Here is a 23,690-nt window from a genome sequence, read left to right on the forward strand (position 1 = left end):
TACAATATGATGTGCTGTGACGCTATATAATATTACACTGTAGTATACTGTAGACTGTATTATAGTATTCTGCATTGCGATCTGCTGTGTATGATTTAGAAAAACTGTTGGAGGAGTTAGTGAATGTCCGACCGGAATAATTATAATCAAAACACTTCAATGAAAGTATATTGTATTAGAGTGACAGGAATGGACAGCCGTCAGCACACCGTGTCAGAGCTGACAATCCTATCAACAGCTCCATAATAACCGCGACGGGAGTCTGCAGACAGGATAGGATGTCGCGTTTGCAAAGGGATTGATTTCCAGTCTACTGCCGTCCTGCTCTGGAGGCAGGAGTTAGACAATGGAAAACCTCCCACCTTCACCAGCATGAATTATTGAGAGGGGTGAAAAGTGAAACGTCTGGACGAGTTTCTCAAAGAGCGGATGGCTGGAGTACGTGTGGGGACCATGTCTGCAACCAAGCATGTCCATGGAGAACAATTGATCTTGGAGAGGGACAGGAGGTGGTGTATTTTAACCAGACCAGTATATCATTATGATTAGATGAGTAAGTCGGTAGACTCCAGAGATCATGCAGTTCTCAGATGTAACTAAAGGGAGTGGAAAACCACGCACAATACAGAGCCAGGGCACAGTGGCTACAATGTCATTTGAGTATAATAAGCCTAAGTCTATGGGTTCATATTTAAAATCTGCCCGGCCTCACGTTTCAAATGTGGTGGACAGCTAAGGCCAGGAGTGGACGGCGGAGGATCAGAGACAGCTTCAGGAAAAACCCTGCTCAGTGCCGGCTGCTGCTGATAAACAGAAGATATGTTTTGTAGATGGATAATCCCTGCGCTGTCAGGTTACCTTCTGTCTTCAGTTATCAGTGAACTAGAGGACAGTGCAGGATTATGGCTGTCAAAAGTCAAAAGCACAGGACGCTGCCGAGTATGCCTGTAGCCAAACTCGGCAGCGTCCTGTGCTTTTGACTTTGACACTTTGACACTCAGAAACGGAAAATGACGGTTTTGGAGCCAGTGCTTCTCATCTGTGTCGCACTTTGTTACTGCAGCACGCATGGTCTACCCAATCATGCCATTGCATACCTCAGCGCCCTCTGGTGGAGTAGATCCAGAAAACACCCTGGAGGTCACCGATCAGCCCCCAGTCCTCGGGGAGCCGCGCAGGCAGGAGAGGAATGCTGTGGCGCAATTCTGAGGAAGTGTGACTGGTTTTAATAAAGCCGTCGCCTCGATGCGTCAGCACACAATAAACCCAAAGCAGATTTAGATAGTGAAACTAAACGCATGCAAAGTCAATAATCCCGCTCGGTTTCTTAGACGCATTTCTCCAAAAGTTGCCCCGCTGGACAGGCAGTGTTGAGCAGCCGTGTACGCATGTGGTTTCCCCGGCATGGGCCAGCCACTCCGCAGGCCTATTCCAGTCAATCACCTCCCATTGCTACTCCAACACACTGCAAAGGGGCAGCAGTTCCTGCAAACTGGGTGTAGGCCTGTCCACTTTCCAGCACTACTGCCTTGAGCCTGCAGCAGCCGAGGGTCCTAGAAGTGTCCAGCGCAGCCCCCGCACCCCCATTTTAACCCAAGCCTGCAGGTGTTTCACTCAGTGCCATGCACAGAGGCCAGAAAAAAATAACTCTCTCTAGAGAAGGAAGTTTTTTTTCTTTTTTTATTTCCATGTTGCTTTTTAAAAAATAAAACAAAATACTGGGTAAGAAACCTAGAGCAGCCTTTTTCACATAGATCTGCCGTTTCAGAGTGGATAACGTCTTCCTAAACCCACTGGCGAGCCCTGCATTGGGCTACGAGATCAAACCGATTCATTTTTTTTGTTGGTTAGTTTCATTTTTTCTCTCTGGTCAGAACCAAACAAGAGCTGCCTGTTCACAAACATCGAAACCGTGAGATACAGCAGGGCTCAGTTTTACAGGTAGGAATGCATCATGTGGGGGAATCATTGACCTGCCACCGTGCAGCTCTGTAGTAAAGAATTTGAGAGGCAAATTAATTAAAACTTAAAAAACACTTTCCCCCTCTCACACTCTGGTCCCAGCCGTCAAAGGATTTACCAGATTTCAACGAGAGGCAGTTCACAGACTTGCAAACAAAACTGCTATGACTGATCTTAGGGTGCCCCCCCCCACCCCCAATCCAATCCTCCTTTCGATCATTGCTCCACTTTGTTCTGGGCATTTTGACTGACATCCTGCACCCTGAAAAACATCAGGCTTTTCCCAGGCCATGGTCTAACTCGAGTCTGATCTCCATGGCCGTACCTTCTAGTAATGTCACGAATGGCAAACAAATTAATCCCCACTGAGCAATCAGAGTGATCCGGCAAAATAACTAACCAAGGGTCGAAAAAAACAAAACAAAACCTACGACTTTAAACGGGACATACAAGTTTCAAAATAGAAAATGACAAACCATAAAAACTACACAATTAAAAGGTCCGAGATGGATATCAAATGGATTTGTTCTCAGGAGCAAAGTTAAAAATGCAAAGGGAGCTTCTTCATCCTTTCTACACCCCCATCAATGTCTCCCCTACAAATAAATCCACCCCTTCCAACACCCTTTGTTCTGCTTTTAAAGTGCAATTTTCTAACAGCTCTAATCAGGTTTCCTTCTCTCTTGCACCTGTGTGGATAAGGTCCTTTATTTTTTTTAAATGTTTAGCTTTTCAAAGAGCTATGAAAATTACAGTATTACAGTCAGAATTTTTTGTCACTTTTATTTTAGAAAATGTCTTTCTTTTTTTGTTGGTTGGTTTAAAGTGTGGTATTTCAAGTCACATTCTGTTTTTAAAATACAGAAAAAGTGAAACATGGATACAGCAAGAAAACAAAAACAAAGGCTGAAAATAAATCTAACAAATGTTCTGACTGCTCTATTTCTCCTCGTATTCCGAAGGGATTGAAAAAGGGGATTTTGGGAAGTACGGGGGGGGGGGGGCGGCACAGGAGGAGAAGGTGGGGTGGGTGGGGGGGGGGGGGAGAGATGGAAAGTTAGTTGAGTAAACTTTATGGTTTATTTAAATTATTATTTTTTTAAAAGTCTAATTTCATTTTTTTTTTTTTCTCTTTTTCTCTCTCGCTTTTTCTTTTTTTTTGTTTTGTTTTTTTAAATGGTTTCAGTCTCCCAGACATGAATGGATCTAGCCCCCCGCACTGCCTCAGACAGATGGGAGGGAGAAATCGTGCCTCGCCTGGCAGTGGAAACGCATGGCCTTCTGGAGGAGTCGCGGGCTCAGGATGATAAGGTGGAGTCCTTCTGTGTTTGTTGTGCTTGTGAATGCAGCATCAACCTCTGACTTTCCACATCTCTAAAATGTTTCTCAACCTGCAGGCGACAGGGCAAATGGGGAGGTGGGGGGAGAAAAGAAAAAATTACACGTCAGTGAGTCTGTTGCAGCTGATGTTAAAGCACTATGGTTTCCCAGCACACGATAATTTAACTATATAAAAATGAACTGTGATGTTATTCGGGGAGGAAAAGCAAGCATTACGCTACAGCAAACAGTTTCACACGACATGAAGGAGCATTTCAATTGAACGGTCTTGTTCTCCCGTCATCCTTTTGGTTTCGTTTGTCCCGGAGACCGATTAGAACAGCGTCCCCGGTACTTACTATTTTGCGTACGTGACTCAAAGCGCTGCCCTCTTTGCCTTTGCAGTTCTCAACCTGGTAAGGTGGGGCGATAACGACGTCGTCCATTACAATTATGTTCTTCTCCTGCCATTTACAGTCTTTGATGCTGGAAGACAAGACAAGGGGCGTTTCACACACGGGGAGAACAAGAGGAAAAGGCAGATCGGGTCTCTCAGTCTGCCTCCGACGGGTGCTAGTCTGAGGATAGCGATAGGGCCCCTGCGAACACTGGATCACTTCTCGGGCTCATCTTCTCTGGAGTCATGGTTTAAAAAATAACTGCACATCTATCAATCATCGCTAAATGATTAACCATAGCGGGGAACATTTTATATACACAGCTCCGGAAAAAAATAATAGACCACCGCAAAATGTGTTTGGATAAAATGAACATTTCTGTTTTATTCTATAAACTACTGACAACATTTCTCCCAAATTCCAAATATAAATATGAATGGAATGGAATGGCTGCCATACATGTAGAGATGTTGATTGAAGAAATTTGCAGTGGTCTCAATTTTTTCCAGAGCTGTATATTAACTAATTTATCCTAGCAGATTAAAAAAATAAACCACAGATCAAGTGCTGAAAACTAAGCATTAGTGTATTGTAGACACTTAAATGACAAAGTATACATTACCCAAAAAAATAAACTACAACCCCAACACAGCAGGATGTGGGAGGAGATAGACTTTCAGAAGACTTTTTGCTTTCAGGAGCCGACTTACGTTTTGTGTATGGTCTGAAAGAGCTGCTGTCCCTCCACTGACACTCCAGCACTTATTGCATATGCTTGGGACAGCTTGTCCTCCTTTTCTGTCCGTGCTCGGTTGGCAAGCTGGAGGGAGAAAGGGGTCATTACACAGACAGACTCCGGCCCCCACCACTGGACAGCTCATTTCACCCCGAGAGGCCCAGTGGCAATGCCCGCATTCCCAACGGCTTCCTTTCCCAGATGAACGGAAGGGAGCAAATTTCACTCCCTCACTTACTCTCACTGCCTTTTACATTAAGTTCACTGTTCAGGTGGTATTCTGGCCTGTGTGTATTTATGCATATTTGTGAGTGTATACACACACATGTGCAGCTGTAAGCGTGTATATGCACGAGTGCTGCACCTTACCTTATTAACATTCAGCGATGCTAGAGGAGGAGGCGTCTCAGTGCGGTCGTTTATTATATCCACTTCTGAAACGTAGGCTAAATTAATCAGGATGACGTCGCTGAGGTTAGGCTTGCCGCTGGAGGAGGTGCATTCTGCAAGAGGGCTACAGTCAAGGCAAACACTGGACACCTGAGCAGTCCCACCTGGAGGCCCCACCTTCGGCCACACTACAGACCACCAAAGCCTAGGACAATCCCCCCTCAACTGACTGCACCGTGAGAAAGGCAGTTCAAAGTCAGTCCACAGTTTAACCAATCAGGCAAAGAAAATAAAAGGTGTATGTTTGTGTATATATACACATACATATATACACACAAACACACCCCACCACAGCCCAACTCAACAGAAGGAAAAGCGTTCCCCCCCTCATTCGCACATGTGCCACAGGTTAATACTCCAGACATGCTCTCCCCTATGTGGCACTACACTTCCGCATTCCTCCCATGTGTGGCCCGGCGCGCAGAGACACACCCACCATTGACCTCTGAGCTCCAGGAACAGGCCGCAGTCACAGAAATGGCTGGCTAATGCAGCAGAACAAAGAAATGATTTTTAAAGGTTTAATAAAAGGTGTAGATTTTAGCTCTGGGATAATACATCTACAGATTGTTGAGAACATTTTTAATTCAATCTTCGGGTTTTCAAAATAGTTTTTTTAAATGTTCCATGGACCATCCCAACTAAATCACCCAGATCAAACTCCTTCCTTTGCTAATTGTCAAAGGCACGGTCTACCAGCTTTTACCCCCCCAGTGTCCAGTCTGTCCCCTCTGGTCACTTTACCAACAAAACATGTCATGCGACCCCGAGATCACAGACACTTCTGAACTTTGACGACAGCCTGCATTTAATCAATTCTGTGGTTCGCTTCCTATACTGAACCCAGGCTGACTGATGAGAGGCAGAAAAGGAAGAAAGGGGGGGGGGGGGGAAGGCATACCTGGCAAACTGGTTTTCACTGCAGCTCCCTTAAGAGCTTCCAAAGATTAGCAGCTGAGAATTTCCCTTAAAAATGCACTACAAACGGTTGACCTTCAGGTGACATTTATACCCAAAGACCTGAACCTCAAGGTCATGCCTTTAAGAGAGGCAGCAGACCAGAGAAAATAAAAGGGAACCCGACAGAACCCTGCAGACAGACTGCAACGCTCCCAATCTGTCCCTTAAAGAGTCTGTCCATTAAAAACACAGCACAGGACAGAGCAAAGAGGCTGCCCCAGAGATCCATGCATGCAGTCCATGACATGGAAGTCAGAGCAGCCAATACGGGTGTGAAACTGAACTTTATATGCGTCTTATGGCTCACACTGTGAAAGTCCTTTCAATTGTTACACGAGCAGAACTTTTTTTTTTTTTTTTTTAAACCGACAGATTTCTCAATAGAGGATGCCTCAGGGACTCGGCAAAAAAATGTGGGTTTCTTATGGTCCCAGCAAAAAAAAAAAAAAAAATTATATATATATATATATAAAAAAAAAAATCTACAGCTCAGGCACACATTCCCACAAACTACAGTTCAACATCAGTTCAGACCGGAGCATCGTAAAGAATTGCAGGCTTCCAACGATGGGCTCGGGCACTTTTCTGGATCCAAAAATCTGCAATGCTGGGAGGCAGCCACCAAACGCCTGGGCAACCTCAAGAAACCTGAGCTTTCCAGAAGCCACCTTGACACCATTCCCTCCATCTTTTCATACACCTTAGAATGGACGCTGCAGGTGCTCGAGAATCGCTGCTGGAAGGGCCACGCTCGGACTGGATCCCTCATCAGGTGGCAGTTTGCAGATGAGAGATCATATGCAGCTCTCTCATGATTTTGAAGGCACTGCATTTCAGCAAGAAGAAAGTGTGCCTATTAGATCGGATATACACAAATCAATCTCCAGAGTAGAATCACAAACCAGCCTGTACCAAAGAGGTTAAATTATATCCCCGTGGAACCTCAAAAAACCTCAAGCCATGGATTGCAGGTTAACCATCTTTGCCTCGTTCACATTAATGTATTTTTAGTTTGATTTAGATCCTAAAATCTCACAATCTCAGAAAAGGCAGAAGCCAGACCTTTCACATGCATCTGCTGAATAAAGCCTTACCCCCATCCCATTGGTTCTGTATTAGTCGGTTTGCGCCTCACCACTTTCTTTCAGCGCCATGTAAAATAATACCGTCTGGAGTAGGTAACATGAGTACGTACTCGGGATCTCGCTTGAAGCAGCAGCTCAGGTGCTTAAAATAAATAAACAGTGACAGACTAGTCCTGCTGGCATCCACCGCACGACTATTAATGAGCCACAAGGGTAGTGGCTGCCAGGGAAGCAGAGACTACACACTGCAGTCCAGCACCGCTCGCCTCTCCCATGCCAAGAACCCCATGCCTCCGACAAGCGATACTACGCTGTAACAGCAAGGAAAATTAACAGACAACAGGAAGTAATGCGGGGAGCAGTACACACACACACATTCAGGGGTATGGGCAACAACAGCAGAAGATTCCACTCTTACCAACACTGGTAGTTACAGACATTTTTTCACCGCTAGTCACCTCTATAGTTTTACAAAGGGAGATGCACTGGTTTTCTTGATGTGGTCAGATATTTCGACAGCGGCTCAGTCTCCATAGGTAATTCAGTACATATGAAAATCACCTCCGCAGGAAGCAGATTAGCTCCGTGTGCAACCTGACCTACAGGAGCCTGAACATCCTCCACCCCGCCAGGAACAAAAGGGAATACCAACCCAACCAGACCTGAACCAAGGTGATCCATAAACTACATGCATGAAAACACAGGAGGGGACGTTAGACTCATTGAAAAATAAGAAGGAAAAAACTAAATGAAAAACTATGGAAATGGCCATCTGCACATCACATCCAGGCATGCCAAGGTAGTTTTCCATCAGACCGCACACAGCATTACAAGGGTCAAAGCACTACCAAAAAAGGAGAGCGATTCATATGCCCAGAGACCTTTAAACTAGCAGGTGACAAGAGCTGGCACAGGCTGACACCTTGGAGCTCTCTCCATTTCTCATTGTACCTGGGTGGTCTGGGCGGACTATGTTACAGCTCACTTCTTTCCCAGACGCTGGCAGACACCTCCAGCAAACATTACAGCCGTCAGATCCGACTTCAATCCCCTGCTTTTTTTCCCCACAGCAGCTGTCAGCCCCCTTGCCTTTGCAGGATGTGCGTGCATGTATGTTAAATGTATGCGCTGTATATACCATGAATAGAGGCCGGCAGAGCCTCACCTACAATAACGAGCAGCTATCCATTGAGCCAGCAATGCGCAAATCTCCTAAAAGCGCATTTGATTCTCGCTACACATTTTTAAATTGCAGCGTGGAATCTGATATGAATATGTATAAAACGCAGATGTGGAGATCATGCACAGGTTGAATACAATACTGTATCACGTAAACACAGTCATACCGTTACCACTATCTTTGAATCCAGTGTTGCATTTTAACAGACGGCGTTACTATGCAGAGCTACGTTAGGCAAATAATACTGCGTCGGATTAAAATACATTAATAAAAATACGATTCAACAAAACGTCTACTATCCCTAGCTGAAAATGCGCAGATCAATGTCCAAGAAACATTAAAAAAAAGAGATAGAGAAGAAAAAAAAAAACTTTCAAAAGAAAACAAAATCAGAAGGTTTATAACGGACATTAAGCATGCATATTGCTAGCTGTGGCTGCCGAAGTACGGTAGATTTTCGTTGCATTGGTGTAAATAAGTTTTGTGTGGATCATTTTTGCAAATATGGGCAATAAAACAGATTCAAATAGAAATGCACTAAAAACGTGCGCTGCATATCTGATGTACTGACCGAAAGGGAAGCCGTATCGCAACTCGCTATTATTACCACAGCACGTATTTACTACCGAGCGGGCCTGGCACTCACACCGACTTCCACCCGTCAGCTCGCCGCACACAGCCGACAAACCCCGCAAGCGCGCATCGACCAACTACCTAATAAAATCACACGGTTCACGTTTTAGAGAAACACACAAACGGCACAGGCCCGGGGGACACACAGCGATCAACCAACTGCCTGGTAAGAAATGAGACATTGCTCACATTTCTCCATTCAATGAAGCCCCATGCTGAGAGAGAGAGAGAGAATAAGGGAACATTAATATTTGCCTCCCCCCTCTCCATTGACAGAGCTCTGTGTTCACATCTTGGTCTCCTTACCCCCACTCTCCCGTCTCCGTTTATTATTTTACACGGGTATTAGATTTAATATCTTAAATAATTATATAAAAGAAAATGCTGCCATGATGCCCCTTTCGAGCTGCCAAATAGTGATCCCCACCAAGGACTAGGCTACTGGCCACACTACTACAGCCGATCCACCCGCACCGGAGACACAAGACCGAAGGCCGACCTCATCCCCGCTCTCCCGGCCATCCCTTCTCCCCCTCACGGGCACTGCTGGTCGGCTGCGGACCCGAGAGAGCCGGGTAAACCCAATTTAGGATGGGGACACTGTCTAGCACCTCGGTTGCTACTGTCCTGACTACGCCTGCGCGGATCACTATTTGGCAAGAGTGGCCGGTTACCCCCAGGCCCCTCGCAGCCCAGGAGGCCACCGAGCCGCTGCCACCCCGCACCGGCGAAAGGATACTCAAAGTCAGCATCTTGGACTGGTAGTCGAAGGCGACGACCTCCCCTTGCAGACGCTGTCCCAAGCAAGTGAGGCAGGAGACCTGGCTGCCGACACTGAAGTACTCCCCCGGTCCAGGAGCCGCCATCTTCTCCGCCAGGAAACCGGAGCGGCAGCCTTACGTAAAGCTACGCGATAACGTCACGGGGAGAAGGGCGTGGCGTGGCACAGTTCACGCTTCTGTTTTATCGTCGTGGAGTTGCAGGCGGTTAAATCCGTGTTTGCAGTCCTTTCGATGTTGTTTTTGTTTGTTTGTGAAATGATCCAGGGCCGCAAAATATGTTGTTAAGCATGCACATACAGGGAGGTTTTGTAGAAATGTTATTTATTGCTGAAAAACAAAATCATAACTATATTAACCTCCCCACAATAATGTAGTTCTTGCAGTGCAACATACTTCATAAAAACACATAGGACGGTCAAACCCTCCAGTTACATCCCTGAGGGTATTGGATGTGAAGCAACATCGGGTCTGCAATATATCTTAATTGTGAACAAGCAAAATAAACTTTGGCCTTCAACATTTTGGCAATATCTCATGCTTTTATTTCAGTTTGTTGCTTTGATTTGTTGAGCTAAAACAAGCAATACTAGTTTAAAAGACAAAGAAAGCAACAATATTATCAATTTCTCTTTTAATATGTTTTTTTTCCACTGTTTTATAGACCTAAAGTCAATTCTATTTAACCATATCAATATATCTGTTTTATGAGTTTGAATTAGTTACAAGCGATTTTGTGAACAATTTATATTTTAGAATTACACTGACATAAAAGATGACACACAAAGCAATATAAACAGATTGATATACACACTCTAACAGTCATTAAGGAGATATCAGCCTGTTTATCGCATTTAATATTTAATATTTTAGGCAGGGCAATCGCTTGACTGGACTGTAATGTAACTGTACATTGGTAAATTATGTTAATTAAAAGTTACACACTTGTTATAGTTGAATATGTCTGGAATAGGCTCCTGTTGTTTAAAACATTCAGGGGTCGACTCAGTATGACTTTTAATAGCAGTTCATGTTTTTAAGTATTCTTAACGTATTCCAGTACAATACTTAAAAAACCCCGAAACAATTAAGATCCCGTTTTGAACTCTGAATGAAGTTTGTCCCTTCCGCCTCCCCGTCGTACCGGGACTCAGGAAACGGACTTGGCTGGGTTTACTGAGCTGCGTGGTCGCGTTCTTGCCGCGCAGATTTCCGCAGCGCTGCGCAAGTCTGCAGAAACCCTCCCATCCCATTGGTGGAGCAGCGCAGACCCGCGCAGCGCCGCGCAAAGTCGCTACATGACGCCGTCAAACTGATGCAACGGGCCAGCAAAGACGCGTGAAACGGACACGCCGTGTTTTCTGCGGTCTCTGCAAAGTTGCGTGAGGAAGTCAGTAGCCCCCACCTGTCTCCTGGTCCAGTAAAATGCGGAATAATTAAGACATCAACACCGAGATGACCGTTTCCGTAAAGTTTGAGCAATAACTGATTTATGTACTGATCGATGCATAGTTCGCAGTTCAATTGCCTTCTTATAAATCAATAGTCTTATTAACATGCAACCCGTTACTAGGCATCAGGGTAACGGATCAACTCAAATATCTGTGTGAAAACATTGTTGCTTCTCAGTGGCAATGATGGAGACCGTGCACAAGCAGGGCATCTGGGTGGCAGAGGGGCTGCAGGACAGGCTGATGGACTATGAGGGATTCTGGCTGTTCGTGACCCACATGGGTGACCCCAAAGCCGCCTTCCTCCTCTGCTTCCCCATCACCTACTACCTGAGCCGCAGCACCGGTGTGGCCGTGGTCTGGGTGGCCGTCATTTCGGAGTGGCTGAACCTGGTTTTCAAATGGTGAGGCAACTCGTCCATCCATCCGTTCATTTACACTTACTAGCCGGGAGGTTGAGGCGTTACGAAAAACGGTGTGTGTATGACTGACATCTGTGTAGGGTGCAGGGACGAGAGTTTTAGATGTATGGAGCATTGGTCTTTCTTCTGGGGTAGATGGGACCTGTTCAAACTGGACGGTCTGCATCTAAACAGAAGGGGGGCTGATGCATTGGGAGAGCGTACAGTATGTGCAGAGTGATGGAGGATCTTTTAAAGTAGGGACCAGGGGGGCAGGGAGCTCTGACAACGGGAGGTGGTCCACTAAGGAAAGAAAACCAAGGGAAACTGCTAGTAGGAAAGTCCTGACATGTCTGTACCTCAATGCCAGGAGTATAAGGAACAAGATGTTAGACCTAGAAGCCACAGTGCTCGTTTGTAAACTTTCTTATGTACCTATGCAAAGAGCAAAAATCATAATCATTTTGTTGTGGGCTAATCACCGACTGTTGTTCAAAAGTTTTCTACCGCAAGGAGGGAGGAAATGAGGCGTGAATGTCCTGTTCTCACTGCACAGCAGATAACTGTAAAAGTCACCCCACCTGCTGCACTTTATACTGTAGCAGCACTTCACCAGTACCGGTACAGATACCACACAGCAGTCATATTAGTGTATGTGTGCATGTATGTGTGTGTGTGTGTGTGTGTGTGTGTGCACAGTGAATGCACGTGTGAGCTTTTGTGTGTCTGCGTGTTTATTTGTCTGTCCCTCCTGCAGGATGCTCTTTGGGGAGAGGCCATTCTGGTGGGTGGGGGAGTCTGGATTGTTCCGCCTGGACCAGCCACGGCTCAGGCAGTTCCCCTCCACCTGCGAGACGGGCCCGGGTGAGTCCGGTTCTGGAATTCATTAGTTGGGGTCCAGTAACCTTATTTTATACCAGTGCCTGGTATTGTCACTGCTGGGCCTGCTGACACAGTAGAGTATAGTACAGGTCAGTTCAGCACAGCACAAAATGGGGCTGAGATAATACATTTGAGTACCACAGCAATATACTCCATTAGTGTACACCTGCAGGAGGTCTAGGGCTGTGGCCCGGCTTGTCCTGACTGCCTCTGCCTCCCTGCAGGCAGCCCCTCCGGACACGCCATGGTGACGTCAGCCGTGTGGTTTGTGATGGCGACCGCTCTCTCGACTTTTCTCCACGCGCGCACCCGGAGGTCAGTCAGAGGTCATCGGAGCGCTGGGGACTGGGCTGAGAGGAGCTTGGAAAAAATGGTGGTGGTGGGGGGTTGCTGAAAAGCTTCCTGCACACTTGTTTTCTAAATTGGATTGAATTGATTTGATAATGTTGTGCCGTTACAAGGGTGTCACCTAGCGGGTTGAAATAATCTAAATAATAATAATGAAATAAATCGATTTGCCAGTGCGTTTGAATGGGCTGGACTTTGTGCTCTCCCTATTGCAAACCCCTTTTTGACCAAGTGTGTGACAGTGCCCTCTTTTACAGTGTGGTGCTGAAGGCCGTGCCGTACCTGCTGTACCTGGCCATAGTCGTGGCGGTGGCCGTCTCCCGACTGTTCATACTGGCACACTTCCCTCACCAGGTGGTGGCCGGGTCCCTCACAGGTCAGCAAGTGTTTTGACACCGGATAATCAATTAGTCAGGAAAACAACCCTGTGTGTTGGTGGGGTTGTGTCTGGCAGGGGCAATAGGAGGGGGTTGGACAGACAGTGTCTGATGTGGTATTTGAGAGTCAGTGCTCTCCAGGCCTTGTGTGTATGTGTGTGTATTAGAAAGGAGTAACTTGTCAGTATACCATGGTAAAAACAAAGGAAAGATAGCACCAGAGGAAAAAACTCCAAATTACTGTGCAAAACTAACCGCGGGGTGATTTCCCGTGTTGCAGGCTTGACGCTGGGCTGGGCTCTGAGCTGGGTTGTCCCTGAGGGGAGGGGGCTGGGATTCTTCGTGCGAGTCTCAGGGGGGCTGCTGCTGGGGGCCCTGCTGCTGCAGTGGGGGCTGGAGAGCTGCGGTGTTGACCTGTCCTGGTGAGTCTCACACACACTCACACAGGCCTACACCAGTATTACTCCAAACCCTTCCTGCACAACTTTCTCTAAAGCAGTGTCTGTATGTGTGCGTGTTATTGGCAAATCCTTTTCCTGTGGGTAGGATGTGAGGCGTTCAGTCATCTCTCTCTCTTTCATTCACGCGCTCAGGTCCATAGCGCTGGCCAGGCGGTGGTGTGCCCAGGCGGAGTGGATCCGGCTCGACACGACACCGCTCTCCTCTCTGATGCGGGACTGCGGGTCCCTGGTGGGGCTGGGCCTGGCACAGTGGTGGCGGCCCGGGGGCTGGGCACTCCCCTGGGCCCCACGCACACTATGCGTGGCCCTCTCTGCCATGGCTCTGTACCACATCAACAGACTGCCCCTGCCCACCAATCCCCCCAGCCTCTTCTACTGCCTCTTCTTCGCCAAGTTTGCCCTGGTGCCTTGTGTGGTCATCGCCCTGGTGCCTGGCCTGGTCCACCTGCTGACGGGGAAGAGGCTCAAGGACAAATAGGAGCACAGGAAGGGGTCAGGGATCGGGAGACCTCTCTGTCCCTTTATCTCTCCTTCTATCTCTCGGATCCACACACTGTCCTTTCGTGGGCCTTCAGTTCTATCCACTCCATGCCCCTCGTGTCCCTCCCAGAGCAGCATGAGGAGGAGTGTTGCTTCCGCGAAACAACACTCCGCCTTCCATGATGGCGATGATATGAAATGAGATCCCTCCATTCCACTCCTGTGTCTCTTCTTCTTCGACGTGAAGCTATAGGCACCCAGTTGTAGTGCCACACATCTGCTTTGCTAACCCTTCCAGAATTGCTCGTCCTGCATTATATTGTGGCTGTGCGCAGTCGGCTTCACTTCGAGGGGTTTACGTTCCTCAGCCTGTCTTTGCAGCTGAGACCTTAGATCTTTAATATTCATTATAGTTCTTTCAAAAAATGCGTAAAAACCCTTTCTGGCTGTGCAATGCTCCGTTGGTATTTTTCATTTAAACTACCCCAGTGTTGAGACAACGTGGTGTGTAGGAAACACACCTACCATTCACCCCTTCCACCAGCCCACCCATTATATCTACATCAGAAAGTCATTTTATGTTGTAATTTGTAGCTGGTGGAAGGGGTGAAGTATTATTAAACCCTTCGCAAGGGGTACAGAGTCCTAATATGGTTAAAAACTAGATTTGCTAAACTAAATGCAGAAATGAAAGCTGGGAGGGTTTTACTGGACCAGTCCTTGCAAAACAGCTAACCTGGTGTAAACGCTTGAATTTTAGGGTTCTGCCCCAGTATAAATCTGGTACCCGAGACAAGTCGCAGATTATAAACTCGGATGTTGTTGCCGGGTTTATGCAGGAGAGCAGCAGGAAGCCTCAGTGCAAAAATGCTGCCTGTAATCCAGTCCGCGGGACTCGACGCCTCCTCCGTTCTGTCGCACTGGGTTTGCTTTAATTAGATGATTGGTTTTTACAACATTCTGTTTGACTGTTCTTTAAAAACTAAAAAAATCCTGTTGTGTGATGTCATACCTTAATTTTCTGATGAAGTGTTCCGGCAGGTACGGTAATTTAAAGTGCACTGTGTTGTGTGTTTTACTGCAATAAATATCTGAACTGGTGACAGTGGAGTCTTCTAGTCTTGTAATAAGAGCCATTCATTCCAGGACGTTGGCGTAAAACAATGTCATTTATTTACACAAAGACAAATGTTATAACATGATACAAAATACTTGACTTTTAACATTTAAGAGATAGAACAGAGATACGTTTTATATATATATATATATATATATATATATATATATATATATATATATATATATATATATATAAGGAGTGTTACATTTGTTGTTGTGTTGTTTTTGTCTTCCAAAAAATAAAATTCAAAGGAAAAGAAAATTACAAATTTAACACCATCTACAACACAAGACTGGTCGTTCACCACTAAAGGGGTAGAAAAATTCGCATCAACACTTTGTGTCATCAACTGAATGAGTTTTAATTAAATAATACAATTTTAAAAAAGCAAGAAGTAAAAAAAGTTGAAGAATAATTTTTCTAACCACAAAAGGAAAAGTGTTGATATTTGTTTTCCTCCCATCCTTAGGAAACAATTTTATTAAAACCATGTTAGCATAATTTGTATTTTTCTTACTCTGTGCCAAAAAATGAACTGCACTGAAAGCGATCTAAGACCTTTATGGATGCCTACAGAACTGTACAGAAGTGTGATGCTGCGGTGAGCGTGCACCAGTGACTCTTCACAGCCATGGCTACAGATCGGTGGCCTCTACAAGAAAAAAGCCGTGCTCATCTACACACCTGCCCCCTGAGATGCTGTGGCAGCACAGCCCCCTACTCAACCACCATCCCCCAGAACAGAACTCTTCCTCCAAATGACAAAAATAACAAATATCCCCCCCTAAAAAATAAAACGTCCGATTCTCACAGACACTTTCTGTACCCCTGAAAGACCCCTCCTGTACACACCTCTACACCTCCCCCACCTGAGTGTCCAAAACAATATGGCTGACACCCTGCCGAGTATATATAGTCGCGGGAATAGGCAAGAGAGTGACAAACTGTACATGATTGTTATACACGCACACACACGTACATATCCATACATGTTTAAATGAAGGGGGGGGGGGCATTTCTGTCTTTCTCCCAACAGAAACAGAAACATATCCTGCCATGTTTTCATCCAGGAGCAAAGACACACATGAAAAACAGGCATGCTTGTGCTGCTCAGACATGGGGGGGGTTGTTGTATTGCTAGCCCCAGGCACATCGGAACGGAAAATGACCGAGAGGGGCAGGCAGGTAGTTTGAGATGGGGGGAGGGGGTGGTGGTGGTTGTAGGCAGGGTCTTTGTAGTGCTGGGCCCTTGTGTGAAGCAGGTGAACAGACTGTGTGCTATATTTATATAAATAGATCTCTGTGTGTGTACAGTATATAGACACTATATATTATATACAGTTAAGATTTGTGCATGCGTGCACACACGCACATGCACACGCAGGGCAGTTCTGCACACTGGGGGAACAGTGTGTGCCTGACGCAGAGCACCCTGGGAATCAGTGCGCACCACAGAACACACTTCCTGTCCACTGTGTGTAGCCCTTACTCCCTCTTTCCCTCCCTCTTCCTCCCAGTCTCTCACACTTTCAGATTGTAGTCTTCACCCCCACAGTACTGGGCCTGGGCTGGGTGCGATTTGGACTGCACTACATATGCAGCACAATGCAGTTCAGAAATTAACTTTAAAGCAGAGGCTGGTCAGAGTATATCACTGTTGTTGGCAGTTTTCTAAAAGGAAATTATTTTTTTATCCTCCACCCCCAGACCAAGAAGCGGGTGAAGCTGATCACTGAGCATTGCAGGAAAGCCGCTCTCCTCCCCACTAAATATAAAATAAAAACCAAGCAAAAAAAAAAAACAGACAAAGTAAAACCCCATTTTCTGCTCTCAAGAGGAGCCTGCTAAGAGAGCTGAATATACAACTACCAAACCATCAGAGAGAAGAGGGAAAATCAGGAAAGAAAAGATCCCAGATCAGGCCACATGACCGCAGAGAAGGGGGGGTGATTGAGCAATGCTTATTTCACTTCTCAATCCATCCATCCAATCAATCAATCAATCAATGTATTTCAAGGAGAAATCAGAGTTAAGTAAATAAACCAGCATGACCTGGAACCACACAAAACAGAGCAGTCAGTCCAACAGCTCAAAGACAAAAACTGCTGTTGGAAGGTTCCTACTTGTTATTAGTTTTTTTACAATTCAATTTTGATTTAGTATAGCGCCCTTTGTAGGGTAGCCACAGATTGAATATACAGTTCATACAGGTAGTATAAACGGTTTTCTGTTGCATTTGATTAAAGAGCGGATAGATATTAGAAAAGACCAGAGGCCCCATTCGGCCTACCATTCTCTTTTGGTCTGTAGTTGCTAATCCATCCCAGATTTTCATCCAGCCTTTTCCTGCAGGAACCCAGAGAGTTGGCTAACTCTACACTGCAGGCAGCTTTTTCAGACCCCTGCAACTCTTTGGGTAAAGTGCTCTCTCTTTGTTGTTGTTGCTGGTAGTTGTTGATTCTCAAGTCAGAACTTGTGCTGTGTTCCTCTGAATTCCTCCATATAAAATATATACTAATATACCTATCAGATCTGTAATAGCTTCATTGCATGCAGGCATCTTAAATACATTTGCTGTGGAATCTCCGAAGCAATTTTAGACTGTGTTGCTGGGTGGGGTGTGCGTTCTCGACTGGCGTTGAGAAGGGAGAAACACAGCACTTCCTCAGGATACAAGTCAACCTCCTCCTCCTGTTCTTACATAACCTCTACCTTCTGGCTTGAACAAACAGACCGAAGTAAAAGAAAACAAAAACAAATAAAGGAGATGATGTGGAAAAAAAATATAATACACTGATACTATCAAATCAATAAACAGTACAACTATATTGCTGTGATCACATGAGAAACTAAAGTCCCTGTTGTGATTAGAGTCTGCAACAGTATCCTTTGCAGAATGTGTTAAGGCATCTCTCCCTGTCCTTGAAAGCCCGCATGTCTGACCCACATCGCTTATACATTCCTGTGACAGTGCAGCACTGCAGCGCTCTGCCTGGGTGTCCTGCTGATGAACACCGCGTCCACGGCACACGCTCCCGACAATGGCACGCGCCTCCATATATGGCAATAAAGATAACAGAATGTGGAAGAGCGTGATGTCAGGTTTCTTAGTATTGTATCAGTACGTCATTTTATTGTGTTTCAGAAGGATGAAACTACATGTCAAAAAGAAACAGTATATATATGTGTATATATATACACACACACACACACACACATATATATATACACATGTATACATACATGTATACACATATATACACATACATACATGTATACACATATATATACACATACATACATATATGTATATATAGATACACACACTGTTTATATTATATATATATATATATATATATATAAACAATTTAAAATGACTCGTTTACCAAAACATACACATACATCCTGAAATAAAGTACAATATTCAGACTCAACATTCCCTTTAAGATCCTTACTGCAATTGCACTGTTTTACCAAAAGGTGGCACTGTGCACAATGCAATCATGAAAACAATGCAGAGGGGGAGGGTGGGGGCGCATTAAACAGTGATTTTCATTTATAATATTCACAGTTATAGATTGCTAAAATACTGTGCATTGCACGTGTGTGTGTGTATATATATATATATATATATATATATACATACATACAGTATACATGATGTCTATATCTGAACAGGAAAGCATTCAAAAGAAACACAAACATCGAGGAATGTGCTTTGATTATTCCGAACTTCTGCATTTAATATAACCAAGAAAATATATAAATATATATATGTATATATATATTCAAAATATATGGTAGAAGACAGCCACATGTTCAAAATCCAACCACAGTGTATGGAGATTGAAATAGGACTAGTGGAGGGGCACAGTGTGCTGGACAGACCTCATCCCAAATTCAAAAATATACATTTTTTTTTTTTTTTTAAACCTTAACAATCATAGATCACAAATACCAGTATACACAAACGAAATATCAATAAATATACATATTTACTGAAGAATAGCAAAATAGTGTGGGCACTACAGTAAAGCTTTTTTCAATGGTGAATCACTGAGGTTATGTACACACACTCCCCCCAGTATCGCCTAACCGCTGGGCCCCTTATTCAATCAACGTATATTTCATGTCATCCGACAGCTCCATACCCAGAGCAGATAAAAACCATTGCTCTAACCACTTTATGGTTATGATGATGGTTGTTATTATTATTATTATTATTATTATTATTATTATTAGTGTTGCAGCTGTTGTGATTTAGACCCAACAGTAAGTGTTTTAGTATTTCTGTATGCAGGTCACGTTAAGAGTCAGTCACTTCAGAATCACACATGAATAAGCCACTAGTGTTCTTTGTGAATAAGCCAGGCAGCAGTCCTGTGTTCTGTGACACTTCATGCCACAAACCAGAAACCCATAATTCCATAATTACTTTATCCGTTATTCAGTGTAATGTTTATTTAGCCCATTATTCTTTCAATTCAGTGATCCACTCGAAACCAAGTGTTAGTGTGGGGATTCCAGCCCCCCACTCTCTGCTCCCGAGTCCCTGGCTTCCTCTTTCTTGAACAATAAGGGAATTTTCATGATTCTCAAGAGCTGCAGTCCAAGAGAATAGAGAGAGAGGGAGAGAGTCAGAGAGAGAATGCCTGCATTCCCAAAAGCTACAGATTGAATTCTCTTCAAGGGGATCACCTCTTAGAAAGAAACACAGACTTTGTGCAACATACTCAAGTCTATACTGAACTGCTAAAACAAGTATTCCAGTGTTACATGCTCTGGGTTCGAATCTTTTGTAGGTATAGAGTTCTCAGAGAGAGTGAGAGTGAGAGAGAGAGGGGAGAGGGAATCGGAAAGATCCTGGTCTTCCCAAATTAGAATTCCAGAAACCAGTCAGTCGGTTGGTCTGTCAATCAGTCCGCTTGAGTCTGCCACAGAAGTGTGCAGTCGTTTTGTCTGGTCATGCATTTGGCATCTTTGTGTAGAAATATTGTGCACGGCGCACTGCAGTGAGGAACCCTGGGAGCGCACAGACAAAACAAAACAGCCATTTTCACTCATAAATTTGTTTGTTTCAGCCTAAAGGTGACTTCTGCACCTAGGCACAGCAGCCAGTAGGAATACTGGTACACTGGAAAACCACACACCTCAAAAGCAAAAACACGAGATGGGAAATTACCGCGTGTGTCAAGTATGCGAGCTGTAGCCATTTCAGGCAGGGACAAGCGCACGTGTATGACTCTCTATACTTTTTGTGTTCTGCTGTTGGGGGGACGATCAGTGTGCATTGGTGCAGGGAGATGTATCGAGGTGGAGGACAATCAACATGGACGGTAGCCGTAAATTAAAGGCAGTCCTAATTCCTGTTGCTCGGGCTACGTTCAAATTATCTGAAAAAGCAACCATTTTGCAATGGTAATATAACAGAATAATGTAACACAATACAAAAAGAATCAAGGTCATGGTCTGTCATGCTGCAAGAACCTTCCTGAAAAAAGTGCAAACCAAAGAGGCCAAAAGAGAGAGGAAGCAAACATTCAGAGTTAGTGCTGCAGGGGGGACTCAGTTTAGAGGTGCACCTGACTTGAAGTCGTGTAGCGTTTAGGGCTGACTTTTTGTTTAGCGACATTAGGTAAAATAGGAAAGTAATAATAATAATAATAATAATAATAATAATAATAATAATAATAATAAAAATGCTAGCCTAGTGTTCTATGACTGCAGAATGAAAGGTGGCCTAGCATATTTTAAGGTTCATAAAATGGTCATGTTAGATTTTTCTTCAACCTGCTTCAACATCAGGTTTCTAGTAGTGACTGGATGAAATTGTATTGTGTGTGTATATATATATTTGTTTTGTAGCAATTGATCTAAAAACCAGGTGTCATATCCCTGAATAAAAGTGCTCCCATCCTCACACACATACAAACTGACAAAGCCATTGACTTCATAAAAAATAAAATAATATAAAATAAAGCAAAGTATACACCCTGTATATGAAATAATATTTTATATTTAAATCAGATAACGTCTGGATTTAAACGGTCTATTATGTCAGCAAATTTTGACATTGTGTCATCCTCCCCCCCCTTCCAACCCGCCCCCCAACACACACCAAAATGAAAAAAAGGAAAAAAGAAATGTTGTCTCAGGTAACCAGTAAGGAAGGTTGACAGAACATACTATTTACAAAAGAGAGAGGAGACATGTAAAGAATTGGTCATTATATCACAAATCGTGTCACAATTACACAACCTGCCATTCAGGCGCAACACACAAATAAATAAACAGGAAGAAGACAGGGGGTGAAACTGGGGCCTTGCAAGTCCCCCAGACGACCTTTGACCTTTTGCCTCACTCACTCCCAGCATTCCGCTAAAGCAGACCGAGAGAGAGAAAAGAAGAAAAAGAGACAGAAAGAGAGAGAGAGAGAGAGAGAGAGAGAAGACTGTTAAAAAAATGCTCCTGGCAAAAGAAGGAAGAACAAAAAAAAGCTCCTAGGCTTTTTTTCTCTTGATGAGAATGCACCCAGCAAAATGGCGTATTGTAAGGAAATTAAGGCATTTCTTTAATAAATATGAGAGTAACGACTGTGTGGATTTCTTTTTAGTTTTTTCCTCCAAAGAAAAGGCACCAGATTCCACTTTCATCTCTCCAAACACTTCCCTGGTCTCACCAATAATCACCCCTTTCTGTCCCACCATCCCTCCTTCTGCCTATCTCTCCCAACCTCCCTCCTTCATACAAGAATTCTCCTAAATGAAAACGAAACAACAACAAAAACAGAACAAAAACCATCAAAATCCTCTTTTTTTCACCTGTACTTCATCTCTCCAGCGTTGGAAGGTATACTTTGCTTTCCGATGCGTGTTAAGTGCCTAAGAGTGGGAATGAGTGTCAATATCCTAATGGGATGACAAATCCGCAAGGACAAAAAATAAAATCCCTCCTGGAAAAAAATCCCTTCCTGACACCAATGGGATAGGAGGGAGGAGCTTCCAAGGAGCAAACCCTTAAAATTGGGTTCGGATGAAGTGTCAGGTTTCAGTCTCTGACTGCAGAAGTTCAGTTTTCAAAACTGCATTTTTTTTTTCTTCTTTTTTAGGAGGGTTCCGTGCGTCTGATTCACTTCTTCCTCCCGGTCCGTGGAACACCGACATGAAAAAAAAGAATCACATTGACAAAAAAAAGAAAAAAAAAAAAAGAATAAAAGAGCGGTGTGCCTCGATACAGATCGCCAGACTGAACGGAAAAACACAAACACAGAGAAAGAGTTACGCACAAGCACTCACAAGAAAGAGAGAAGGAAACAAAGATATCCATCGATTTCACTGAATTCTTAAAATGCAGTTCTCCCATGAAGACCAAACACCTGTATTGAGTTTGTTTGTGTCACATTTGCTTGTTTGCTGTTTTTTTCTCTTTTTGTTTAAATTTCAAACGTATAAAAAAATAGTTTCAGCTCTCCTTCCTCTCCTTCTTCAATAAAATCTCTCCTTTTTTGTTGAAAATACAAAACGCCATCATCTCCACTGCCACCACCACCTCTGACTCCTTCCCAGTTTGTCTCTCTCGGGGGCCAGGCGGCCATGAATGTCTCACTTCCTTCCCGTCCGCGCTCCCATCTGTCCTCCCACTCATCCGCTCCTGCTTGCCTGCCCACCTGTCTCGTCTCGTCTTGTCTGACTGTGTGTCGGTCTCCCTCCCCCCACCACCCCCCCACCTTCTTGCCACATCGGCCGCTGTGACCTCTCTCAGGTGGGCGTACAGTACAGCACGTGTCCATCACGCATAGAGAAATGGGGCGGGGGGGCAGTGGGGGTGAGGGGGGCGCACGAGATGTAGAAACGTAGGTTCACAATCACAATGTCTCTCTCTACAACATCGGCTCATCTTCCATTGGCTCCTCCACTGGCCTGCGGAGGCAATGAGAATCAAAATCACCTTAATAAAACTCCATATAAATCATAATATAGACAATAATATAAAATAAGGCTCATGTTTATATCATATTAGTATGTTTATATATTGGGGTAAATAGGTTTGTACCATGCCAAACAAAGTCAGGTCTCAATCCAGGTTTCCTAATCATGCCTAAACAATTAGCTTCCTCTTCTCACTTCCACCCCCTTCTCCATTGACCCAGGGTGCTTTTGTGGGCTGGTGCACAGGCAGGTAAGATATTTCACAACATGTCACAATTCTGCGCCAGAAGGGTGGGGGGTTTACAGACCAGCAACTGGGAAGAGACGAGTGTGGCCGATCATCAGTCATGCAATAACGAGCTGCGGCCGTACCTGCTGGGCTGGTGGCCGGCGGCCTGCTCGGTGTCCACAGAGAGAGAGGCCATGGCGCTGACCGTCTCGGCCTCCTCGGTCTCCCGGCGCTGCGCCTCCAGCAGGGACAGGGCCACGGTGGGGGCGAACCTCTGCACCGAGCTCCAGTGCTTACCTGCAACATAGCAGGTCAACAGTCAGAGTTTCTCTCCCAGTAAACACAGCTCTGCCTTGTCTACCCAGCGACAGGTTTCTCTAGAGGCCATTGTGGGCTAATTTAGCTTCAGGTTTCCACTCAAATAACAGCTTGGAGATCAAATCAGATCAAAAAAGGTTCTTGGTAAAGGGTCGTCCGAGTGAAGCTTCAACTTGCCAAGCCTAAACTGAA

General features: G+C 44.7%; 3 protein-coding genes across 3 annotated transcripts in view; 1 reads left to right on the forward strand and 2 right to left on the reverse strand.

Annotated features, from left to right (window-relative positions):
• Positions 1–2,728: 2,728 nt before the first annotated feature.
• LOC136744562 (protein LSM12 homolog A) lies at positions 2,729–9,705 on the reverse strand. The gene is made up of 5 exons (XM_066698769.1): positions 9,464–9,705; positions 4,786–4,919; positions 4,391–4,500; positions 3,642–3,768; positions 2,729–3,353 (listed from the first exon to the last, which is right to left on the reverse strand). Exons 1-5 carry the CDS (start codon positions 9,588–9,590, stop codon positions 3,261–3,263), a joined length of 591 nt encoding a protein of 196 aa, XP_066554866.1. The 5' UTR covers positions 9,591–9,705; the 3' UTR covers positions 2,729–3,260.
• Positions 9,706–9,878: 173 nt separating this feature from the next.
• On the forward strand, positions 9,879–15,004 carry g6pc3 (glucose-6-phosphatase catalytic subunit 3). Its single transcript, XM_066698762.1, has 6 exons — positions 9,879–11,358; positions 12,113–12,219; positions 12,462–12,552; positions 12,843–12,961; positions 13,243–13,384; positions 13,556–15,004. The coding sequence occupies exons 1-6, from the start codon at positions 11,138–11,140 to the stop codon at positions 13,899–13,901; spliced, it is 1,026 nt and encodes a 341-aa protein (XP_066554859.1). The 5' UTR covers positions 9,879–11,137; the 3' UTR covers positions 13,902–15,004.
• Positions 15,005–18,121: 3,117 nt separating this feature from the next.
• Positions 18,122–23,690, reverse strand: part of hdac5 (histone deacetylase 5) — a 58,127-nt gene continuing 52,558 nt past the window's right edge. The window contains 2 exon segments of the mRNA XM_066698761.1: positions 18,122–22,942; positions 23,324–23,477. Of these exon segments, the coding sequence (XP_066554858.1) occupies positions 22,903–22,942; positions 23,324–23,477 (194 nt within the window). The 3' untranslated portion in view covers positions 18,122–22,902.

Source organism: Amia ocellicauda, chromosome 3 (genome assembly GCF_036373705.1).
Source record: "Amia ocellicauda isolate fAmiCal2 chromosome 3, fAmiCal2.hap1, whole genome shotgun sequence".
In the NCBI taxonomy this organism is placed as follows: Eukaryota; Metazoa; Chordata; class Actinopteri; order Amiiformes; family Amiidae; genus Amia; species Amia ocellicauda.

What these genes read in the sequence shown, in the direction of transcription:
- g6pc3 (XM_066698762.1), top strand. Translation starts at nt 11,138, where the DNA reads ATGATGGAGACCGTGCACAAGCAGGGCATCTGGGTGGCAGAGGGGCTG. An exon ending in CACCTGCGAGACGGGCCCGG is followed by an intron (nt 12,220 to 12,461) that starts GTGAGTCCGGTT and finishes GCCTCCCTGCAG; the next exon opens with GCAGCCCCTCCGGACACGCC. An exon ending in GGTGGCCGGGTCCCTCACAG is followed by an intron (nt 12,962 to 13,242) that starts GTCAGCAAGTGT and finishes CCCGTGTTGCAG; the next exon opens with GCTTGACGCTGGGCTGGGCT.
- LOC136744562 (XM_066698769.1), bottom strand. Translation starts at nt 9,590, where the DNA reads ATGGCGGCTCCTGGACCGGGGGAGTACTTCAGTGTCGGCAGCCAGGTC. An exon ending in CATCGCTGAATGTTAATAAG is followed by an intron (nt 4,501 to 4,785) that starts GTAAGGTGCAGC and finishes TTCTCCCTCCAG; the next exon opens with CTTGCCAACCGAGCACGGAC. An exon ending in TTTCAGACCATACACAAAAC is followed by an intron (nt 3,769 to 4,390) that starts GTAAGTCGGCTC and finishes CTTGTCTTCCAG; the next exon opens with CATCAAAGACTGTAAATGGC.